The sequence below is a fragment of the Rhea americana genome, unplaced genomic scaffold (assembly GCF_003343005.1).
Source record: "Rhea americana isolate MKP2758 unplaced genomic scaffold, rheAme1 scaffold_146, whole genome shotgun sequence".
NCBI classification, from domain to species: Eukaryota; Metazoa; Chordata; class Aves; order Rheiformes; family Rheidae; genus Rhea; species Rhea americana.
In genome coordinates, this window is record NW_028185550.1 from 612,960 (window position 1) to 623,409 (window position 10,450).

Genomic DNA, 10,450 nt, shown 5'->3' on the forward strand with positions numbered 1-10,450 from the left:
CGGGCCGGCCACGGGCAGAAGGGGGCCGGCGAGGCGGAGGCTGCGGGCCGGGCCGCGACCCGGCAGCGGGCGGGGCCCCCGCGGCGCTGCCTCAGCACAAAGGGCGCGGAGCCCTCCCGGCGCCCGGCCGCCACCCGCCGCGCCGCGCCGCGCCGCACCTTTGCCGGCGGCGATGTTGCTGGAGCGGATCTGGGAGGGCTTGTCCCGGTCCTGGTACGTGCCCTTGGCCCGGTTCCCGGCGCCGCTGTGGGCTTTCGACCCCGCGTTCTCCGGCATCCTCGCTCGCTCGCTCGCCCGTCGCCGGGCAGGGACAGGGACGGGCCGCGCGGTAGCGGCCGCCGCTGGACAGGGGCAGAGCCCGCGGTAGCGGCCGCCCCGGCGCCGATGGACGCGGATGAGCCCCGCAGCTCCGCCGCCTCCGCCGCGAACCTTCCAGAAGGCGCTACCGCCGGCGCGCCCGGGTCCTCGCGGCCGGCGCGCCGCCTGACGTCACGCAGGGGCTGCCGTCTCCACGCCTGCGCCGCGGAGGAAGGAAGCCCACGCCTACCGGCGAGCAGCTCGGACACCTAAAGGGGGCGCGGCCGCCGGCAGAGGCGGCTTCCAGAAGGGGCCGCGCGGGGAGTTTCCCGCCTGGCAGAGCTGCGCCGCGCGCGCGCGCGTGCTGCCTCGAGGGGAGGGAGGGGGAGGAGGGGGCGGGAGCGCGGGCCACGTGGTGCCGCTGCGCCAATGGCGCAGCCGCGGCCGCCGCCTCGCCCCAACGGCCTGCGTGGGCGCGCAGCCTGAGGGGGCGGGTGCTGGCGACCGTTGGGTGTTTTTTTTTTGTTTTTTTTTTGGGGGGTGGGAATTAGAATAAAGGAGTATATGGGTTTTATACACTAAGAGATTAGCGAAAGGGGTTCCCCTCGCAATGCCGTGTGAGCTCGGGCTGTGGAGGGGGGGGAGGTGTTACGTCACAGGTTGGCTGCAGGCAGCGATGGCCCGAACAGGGGTTGAGGGGAGCCGGAGACTCAAACCAGGGAACTAGAAGTTACTGAGGGAGAAACTAGGGCAGAGCACTGTTAAGAAGTAATTAATATAGTGGGTGTCCTTGTGAAGAAAATGAAAAAGATGGTTTAAAAAAAAAAAGACTCATCCTCTCCGAGAGTCGAGTTCTGCTTCTCCTGTATTTTAATAGAGCTCAGTGTGGCTCTACTTTTACTGCTTTGATTGGTCAGGCTATCATTTTCCAGATCACTGAAGGATAAATACAGTGTCATGTAAGCATTTTTCTTAAAAGAAGTGTGTTTATAGAGATTCTGGCAGTTTCCTGGGTTCCTTTGTTTAGAAGAAGCAGAAATTTGGCCTAGATGGAAGGAGCAGTTCATTCCGTCAGACAAGACCTCCTGGGTACTGCTTTTATGGTGTTCATCCTGAATTTTTAATTTGCTTAATAAAAATGCTGACAAGAAGCGTACCATTACCCACATTAGTCCCAGTATTGTCCATTTACAGCTGTTTGATCACAGCAAATTGTACAAAACCGGGATAATATTGTTGGGGCTTTTATTGTTGGAAGGAGTCCCAGCAACGCTTCTGTTCTTTTAGGGAGCCCACTCCCAGAGAAAATCTGGGTTTACCAGCTCACATTATTTTCCTAGCGCTATGACTGCCAGCTTGTCAGGCTGGCCTTGCTTGTCAGTACGGCTTTAGTGAAATTTGCAAGTGCAGCTATATTAGAAACATCTGCTAATATATTTTTGTTTTAGAAAAGTTTCCTCTGACAGGCAGCCTTTACAAAGCCACTCATTTCTGTGCTATATGATAAGCCAACGATAAGAAACAGGCAATGGACACGAGCTCTTGAGCTTGCTTTCCAAGTATCTATGTCTATATCAGGAGCTCACTGTACTTGAAATCTAGTATCATGGTGAGCAGTTTTCTTACTGCTAGCAACAGTTTTTTTATGTTGATAAATGAAAACATTTTGACAGTTCTGTCATCATCAAAAATACAAAAAAAGACTCCACAGTCACATTACTTTATCATCCCTCTTAACCATTTTTAACAGCTGCCTTAGATTTTTTTTCTCACTTATTTCATGTTACATGTGTTGGCTTATTTTTTGTACTRTGTTCTTGGCAATTCCTGCCAACATGAAGATAACAGCAAGTATGCTCAATCTCCAGCAGATAATGCTGAACAGTTTATAAAGGCAGCAACCTCCTGGTTTCCTTGGTCATACGGAGTGGATTTATGTACCACTGCAATGAGAATAAATGTTCTTTGTTTATCAGAGACAATAGGTAGAAGATTTTGGAAGTGAATATTTACTGCTTTTTTATGTTCCATTTTCAACAGGCGGATAAGGGTTGTAAGTTTAAAGATAAGTTGATGCATATATCCAGGCCAAGAGCTGCGGATTGAGGACACTTTCAGGACTGTAAGTAAGAGTCTTAACCTGCATTTGTATTAAAAATCATCTAAAGAATATCCTAAATAACCAAGAACATTGAAATCTCTAACCCTATTCTTAGAATACATTAAGCATTGATGGCAATGGTATGAAATCCTGGATGTTTATTAACACCAATATAATGTTAAAGCTGGAATCTGTGCTGTTTGTTACTTGGTGGARTCCAGTTTTTTAAAGACCTATTATAATATGTTTAGAGTTTCTGTAGCTGTATAGCAGTACAGCTATAATTAAAGGTACTGTTTTCATTATGGGAGTGGCAGATGTTGCCTCTCTGGTGCTAGATTGGGATTTGGGTTTGGTTATGCCACAGAGTGTTTCAATGGACTTGGTTTGCTAGCAGAGAAAATACATGGTTTTGAAGATAGATTTTGTGCTATTACCATCAGTGAGTATATGCTGCTCAGTGTTTGGTCTGGCCAAAGTTGCAATTCCAGTATTAGATTTGCACTAGGGTTAGGAATAAGGTTTGTGTTGTTTCCGGATTTTGAAGGAAATAATGGTTAGAAGCGATGCTGTAAGAGCCACCTCATTATACATAGCTCTGTGTTTGGCAAAAACAGCCTCTCTGGAGTTAAGAATAATTTGTGGATAGTTTTTGTTCCATTACTGGGTGGAGAGCCTGGATTTTTAATAGGTATATGACAAGCTGCTGAGCTAAGTTTAGGGCTGCTATGGTTAGCGGCTACCTTACTAATAATTTTGGTCTGGCAGGGTTGCTTCTTTAGAGCCGAGGCTGGGTTTCAGGGCAGAGTTAGGATGAAGGCTTTTTAAGCATTAGCCTGTGAGATTAGGTTTGTGCTGGATTTAAAAGGAGTTGTCTGGCTGGTTTAAAGGTTGTTGTCATCCACTGTCTCCTTTGCGTGCCTTATTCTGTCTAGTAGAAATTCCTTGCCTAGCATTTGGTTTGGTCTTAGGTCATTGCAGGGTTTAAGGTGTCACAGCAGGCTATGACACAGAATGTGTTTTGCATTGTACTTTATTATTGTTTTGTCTGCTAGTTTTAATTTAGTTAAGGGTAATTCTACCTCTTACATACCTGCTAATATCCATCAGTTGTGCAAAGTGTCTGTGGCTCTCAAGGTCATATTTTGCTCAGGCAGAGGCAATGAACAGTGTCAGCATTCTTTTTGACCAGCTACTCCACTGCTTGTGATTCCGGACAGTTCACTTCACTTACCTATCTCTTGGTTTTCTTGCCCAACTATTTCTAGTATAGTGTAGTTAGATTAAAAAAAAAAAACAAAAAACAAAAAACCCAAACTTTTACTGCTTCTTTGTGCAGTATCTCATAAAATAGAGTCCTAACGCCAGGTAAACATTGCTAGTTCTACTGCAATATGATTGATATTTGTGCTTCACAGCGCAAGTAACATCAGTGAATTGTATAGATATGATTAGGACAAAATGTAGTTTCTAAAAATATTTCAATTTCTGATCTTTTTACAAGGTGAAAATGCCTGTGATGTATATCTTTGCCTCTTACCTATGCTGCACTRTATCAGGTTGGGTATGAACTTTAGTCTCACATAGAGTCTTTTTTCTTTTTTTCCTGAAGATAACTCATCCAGGGTTCTCAGGGGTGTAGTAATGGCATGAGAATGAATTATTACCAAAGAGAGGGGGACATCATTAATGTCTAATGGCTTTAAGTTTAAATCATTTATTTAAATCATTTTCTGATAAAAGTGAGTAGCTTTTAAACATTTAATAAATTTAACGACAACATCTTCTGCAAGTACTTCCCAGCACAAAATATTTTGCACAGCAAGTAGATTATATTTATCTTAAATATTATGTTAAAGAAWAACAAATTCGGTACCTCGCGCTTATTGTAGAAATGGAAATGTGATTTTCCTTCTGAGTTTCTCCCTGGTGGTTATAGCTATTGGTGTCTCCGTGCTTTCCTTGGTCCCTGGGTTAAAGCGCTCCTSKTGGAGCTGCCACTGCTTTGGTCTGGCTTTATGGCAGCTATAGCTGCATCTGTGCTGCCACCTACTGGAGAAGACGTTGAACAAATGATACAGATTTTTAGGGAATTTTCTGTGTTGCTTTTCTTGTTTTTCTTTGGTTCTCTCCTGTTCCGAGTGTATCTAAGGTCCTGTGTATAGCGTACACTTTGAGTCCCTTTTCCGACAATCTCTCCACTTTCTGTTAGTCTTCTCTGAGGCCTTTTTTTCTCCCTTATTTTCCTTTAAAAAAAAAACTCCGAGGGCCATGGTAAGCAGATGAAAAGGGTATTCACCCATTAAAGGAGACTGCAAAAAYGAGGACATATATTGGGGTAGTATGTTGGAAAATACACAGTGACGTGCAATTATTATCTTCTCCATATATGTGCAGGTAAGTAATATTATTCAGCACTGAATTATGCCAATTTTATAGCAGTACAAAATATGATATTACACTGTTGTTTTGAAGAGAAGAAAAATACCATATTTAATAGAAACAGACAGAGACATACAGGAGCTGACCAAATGCAATTCGTGGTGGTGATACTCAGCTAGGAATACTGGGGTAAATATTGCTAACTCTGAGAAAATTTGCTATAAGGGATTCCTGTGGATTCAGACCATTTTTTAAAGACAATATTTTAAAGGTAGCTTTGTCATCCAAGTACAAAGTTTAAAAACAAAATGTTTTTAAAATATGGCGTGCCATGGGCAATGTCAGCTTAAAGTTACAGGTCAATCAGCTCTAGCAGTATAAATGGAAATGGCTTAACTCGTGCTTTCTTGGCAACCCCTGAGATTTCAGATGAGCTGCAGCTGGGGCATGCAAAAAACTACCTTTTGYGTACAGACAGATCCATTAGGTTTAGCAACGAGTGTGATGTTGGTAGGTCCACTGATCTGYCCATGTACTCAGTGAGCAGATGCTGCTTGCACTGTGTCTGACTAGATTTACTGCGTAGGTACTAAGGAACGGTTCTGTGCGTGTCTGCCCAGGACAACAGAAGCTGCCATTCAGCATTGTRTCCCAAGCCTACAAAATACGTAAGCATCAGCTGAATTGTCAGGGTTTTTAAAGCAGGTAGGAGTTGCTTGGAAGGCCCCAATGCAGTTACTGCAATATTGCACGGTAATGTATTCAAAATGAAATTCAAGATACCAGATAACATAAACATACTTAACTGTTTCGGATCACTTATCTAAATATAAAAACAATATAAATAACAACAATCTATACGTAAAAAATAATAGATTCTTACCTATTTTGTTTAAATGCAAAGAATGTGATCTATTACCTGTTTCCATAATCTCAAAATTTTAATGTATAGTATCTAAAAAATCTTCTTACACCTTAATTCTTTTTGTAGCCTTATTACCATGAAGTGCTCTGCCAGCCTGACACTGGTAGAGCAAAATGTAAAAGAAATGTATATTTCTTAAGACYAAGGAAGATATTACTGTCTGAGAAAACAAAAATGGGTAAATCAGTCTATGAGAACTAAGTGTAATAAGAGACACAGACAGAAATTACTGAATTAACAGTCTATGGGACATGGATTATTGCTACTATTAATTCTCAGCAGTACTGCTTTCTGAATAAAAACAAATAGGCCCTTCAGTACAAAAACAGTAACTASGTGAACAGTGACACAAAGGAAATCTATTTTCCTATGTACCTAAAGACTGAATTTGCAGCTGTGATTGAAGCTTTTTCCTTTGTTGGTCATTCGTAACAGTTCTGGAGAGGGTTCATCAGTGTGTAGAAAGGGTTGAGCTGGCCACGTGCAATTTTTGGAGRTTGAATCCTGCTGGAATATTGGAATAAATGCTACTAATCCTATGAAGAGTTCAACAATTTCTTTAAGGGGTCCAGTAACAGCAGTGATGGGTTCTCCTRTATCCTGCCACTGTTGTCAATGAAACACATCAGAAATCTCTATGAGACTTGTGTCGCTCTATCATATTTAGTTGAAATCGTCTGACTTTCAAATACTAAGGAGTAGGGGCACACAGATGTGCACACATGGGCACATGGGTAGTGTAAGTTAGTAAGTCTTGGTCTGTAAGGTGCAGGCTCAAGTTCTTTGGTGAGAGAATAAGGTATTTCCACATGTAGTAGTACCTARGAGAGATGATTCCACCCTCTTCCTCTAGGTGACAGCAGAATATCAGCCTTGCTGTAAGGGATTTTTTTTTTCCTGAATATATTTCAAAGTAATATTATTATTTGTTGTCCTACTTAATTATTTTTAAAGAAGCTGGAATATATGGAATATATGGAATTGCTCTAGCAATATATAGCCCTGCTTCAGAACGATCTCTGCCTACTTTGGCTGATTGATGAAAAGAAAAAACACCATAAGAAATTTGTTTTTGCAAATACCAAGCATGTTCACACCTGTGATAAATATCTCAGTATTTCACAGGTAAAGTGCTAGTCAGATGCTTCTTGACAATCAAGAGCTTGAACCCTTAGGGACATCCTCATTTCTAACACCAAGTGAATGCATTTTTCTGGAGATTACGGCAGAGGAGTTGATCTGTGCCAGTGCAGTGCTTGCCAAGTGAGTGCAGTGGTTCAATTTTGCTTCCTTCCACGAGAAAGCGGATAAAGCCTGTCATACGATGTGGGCTTCCTCTCTCCTAGCAAGCCCATTAAATGTCTCTGGCCCTTCAYAGCCCTGCTAGCCAGGGATGCCTCTCAAAAGCAGAGTCCCTTCTGTAGCAGAGGTGAGTCGGGTGAAGTGCCTTGTCTTGCTGCTCTGCAGTGCTGGGCTCTTCCCCCTGCCTGTTTGTGCTGCCCTGGACAGGGCTCTGGGTGACTGCTTTTCTGAATGGTGTGTGTGGCACTGAAGACAGGGAAGTCCTTCTCTCTTCCCCTGCAGCCAACAAGGCCTTTGCCCTCATRCCTCCTGGCCTAAGCGGGTCCTTAGGGAACCTCATTTTTTCAGCATTCAGGCCTTTTCAGCGATCAGCCTCTTATCCCTGAGGTTTGAAGTGTTTCTGCTCTCTGGGAGAGTCCACAAAACTTGATGACTGATTTTGAGGTGCTGAGCTAGGTGAGACAACAGCATGCCCCTCCGCCACGACATTCAGGGGATGCACCCGTATGCACTGTTGGCTATTTCAGTCTTCCTTTGCTTGACCTTAGTCACTATAGAAAGAAGGAGAARAATTTGCAAGCGAATGGAGAAGGTTCTTAGGAATGCAGACAGCGATTGGGTGTTAGCCAGAAAAGCCAGAAAAAACTTAGGCTGTCAGAAAGCATGTTTAAATGTTCTCTGCAATTTTCCCTAATTTTCTTCCTGTGGTGGAGATAAACAGGACAAGAGGTTGAGCTGTTAAACAGTCAGTGGGTTACTAACTATCACTTTTTGGTAACAGGTTGTCTTTTGTTAGATTTTAAAGGCACTTAAGAGATGTAACCCAGTCACCCTGTCGCAAGTTTATCTCTTGTAATTGGAGCTACAGGAACGAATTTGCTGTTGGGTGTAAGTGGGAAGAGGGGGAGGGACAAGCAGGTAGAGAAGAGCTGGAAGGGAGGGACTTCTAAGATGGCTTTACTCACTTCAGGAAAAGCTCCTGATCTGCTCTGCAGGTGCTCTCCTCGCTGCCCCTGTGCCAACCAGCACTGTGAGAGCAAGGCCAAATGCTTGTATGGATCCATAGTAATGTAAACGGAGGARACCTCCAAGCTGGTTACTGGTTGTGTTTATAAAGCAACAGGAATGACAACACTGTCTTTTGGGTTGGGGTAATGGGAATGACATTGACTAATTTGGATTTTTTTTTTGTAATTATACTTGGATTATATAGAAATTAGGAAATGTGCTTGAAGATAATTTTACCCTGGTGATTATAATATTGCTTGCTTTCTGGTGTTTACTTTTTAAATTGGTAGGTTCAGCTATAGTAGAAAACATGGAGGGAGTAATGTGGTCTTTCAGTTTTTCTAGAAGTAAATATTAGCATTAAGCACTAGCAATAAGCAGTGCTTTTCAAATAAATATTTTATACCTGAATGCTTACTTTGTAAATATTGTGATTTATCCAAATGATATCTGTACTTCTGTCACTTCACTGGTCTTGGGCTGCAGCAGTTTTTTAAAGAAACACAAGTTCAGGGTGTGAATATGGGGGGGGAAGCTTTTTTTTAATCCAAATTGGAATTTGTGAAGTTTAGCAGGAAAAAAATCAGCTTTTTAAACCTTAACATTATTTAAGATTTTAGATATGTACACAGTAAATCCAAAGAAAAGTGGCTGTAGCTTAGCAAAAAAAAANAAAAAAAAAAAAAAAAAAAAAAAAAGGAAAAAGAGAAATAAGAGAAACACTAATTCCTATAGAGGAAAAAAGACAATGAAGTAGAGAGGAGAGTTGGTCATTACTAAAATAATCTCTAGCAGAACTATAAAGTGGTCTTGAGAAAGAGAAATTCCCAGCCTGAAGCAGGTAAGTGCTTACCATCAGTGTCAATAAATAAAAGTCCTGCTTTGAGTCCTGCCTCTAAGTCTTTTACATGCCTCCTGTGGAAGGGTGGTAAGAGAGGGGCACCAACCCTGCCTGGAAGCCTGTGCTTCGGTAGGGCTGGTCCCTTGCAGGCAGAGCAAGTAGGAGACAAGGGAGTGGGACCTATATATTCGTGTGGTTCCCATGGGGATATTGTTTGAGACACAACCAGTGTGGGRCTGCTGTGGATTTACGGGGGATAGGACTGTGCAGACTTTCCTCTCTGGCTGAGAGCAGAGTGTGCTCTGCCTGTCTCTGCAAGCGGCTGCTTTTTGGGTCTGACCTCAGCTGTGACCCACGCGATACCTCCAAAGCATATTTAGCAATGTAGTTCCTAAAGTTGGACAGTAACAACAAGACTTGGTCCTCTAGTCTTTTCTCTTACCAGAGAGTAGTGGAAACACAACAGTTTGTTTTGCATGTGTGTGATGCCTCTGCCTCAAGCGTTTTTCTCCCTCTTGCCTTGTGGTTACACTGCTGCTCAGCTAATACCTTGGTGCCTTTTTATATAGACAGACTACTTAAGAGCTGCTGCTGAGTGTGCTGTTTCTACAACAACTCCTGTAAACTCAGTCTTGTCCTTTGCAGTGTATTTCCTGGAAAGCGGGGTGATGCTGTTAAGTATTTTGTTTGGTTTTGGAGCTCTTCAAAATGTGCAAATCTTTGCACAAAGCTTTACGTACCATCTCTGCAGCAGTCCGCAGAAAAGTGGGTGTTTTGCAGYAGTTGGGAGAAAACTGCTAACATAGCACTAAAAGTGGTGTAAGTAAAAGGTTAATGCAAGGCAGAGTTAAAATGAATATACACACTTACAATCTGAATGATATGGCATCTTTCCCACACTTTTTTCCCTGTCTGGAAYACACACACAATGGAGTTTATTCACATTTTACTCACTGCAGCCTGTTAYAAGTCACAAGAAGTGGCTTATCTGTTTGCTCCTTGGTGTTTGTTGAGCAGCGACTTTAGGGGAYGCTCTGGAGCAGGTCTTGCTATGTGGCAGCCCGTGTGCAAATGTGGCTTGGGAGGTCCCCAGGTCTGAGTTGGTGAGCGTAGGGATGTGGGGTTGGGGCAGCCTGGTTGTTTGGCACTTGCTTGGGGTGGGGGTGAGGGCCGTGGGAGCATACCTGCTGTGATCCACCACTGGAGGTGCTGGGGGAAACGAGGAGTGCACAGATCAGCTTGGGAGCAGCTGGGGGCAGCCCAGGCCTCCTGGCGCAGTGGGTCTCCCTGCCAGGGCTGTGCGCTGAGAACCACGAGCTCTTCCCATCCCAAGACTATGGAAACAAATGAGAGAAACTGAAGTGAAAGTAGCCTGCAAAATGTCTGGCTGCTGCAAGAGGTAATCAGCCTTCGGGGACAGTCACAGGATCTGCTTACACTGATGGTATGCTTGGATGGAGGATGGTGTGGAGAGCTTTCTGAACTCTCTCTGAGAGGCTTGAAGAGAGATGTGCAGTTTCCACTGCGTTCCCAGGATTGGTCTCTGTGCAGCTYCGTGCATAAGCTATGATGAGAAATGACTGTTGTGCTCAGT

At 43.8% G+C, this 10,450-nt stretch overlaps 1 protein-coding gene and 1 long non-coding RNA gene across 3 annotated transcripts in view; one reads left to right on the plus strand and one right to left on the minus strand.

Moving 5' to 3' along the window:
• CCT4 (chaperonin containing TCP1 subunit 4) overlaps positions 1-489 on the minus strand; it is a 9,180-nt gene extending 8,691 nt beyond the window's left edge. The window contains exon 1 of the mRNA XM_085299162.1: positions 159-489. Coding sequence (XP_085155288.1) covers positions 159-276 — 118 coding nt within the window. The 5' untranslated portion in view covers positions 277-489. The remainder of the gene's footprint in view (positions 1-158) is intronic.
• Positions 490-1,057: 568 nt separating this feature from the next.
• LOC146599118 (uncharacterized) overlaps positions 1,058-10,450 on the plus strand; it is a 50,955-nt gene continuing 41,562 nt past the window's right edge. For both annotated transcript variants that reach the window (XR_014895105.1, XR_014895104.1), the window contains exons 1-2: positions 1,058-1,386; positions 2,338-2,419. This is a non-coding gene — a long non-coding RNA (uncharacterized LOC146599118). The remainder of the gene's footprint in view (positions 1,387-2,337; positions 2,420-10,450) is intronic.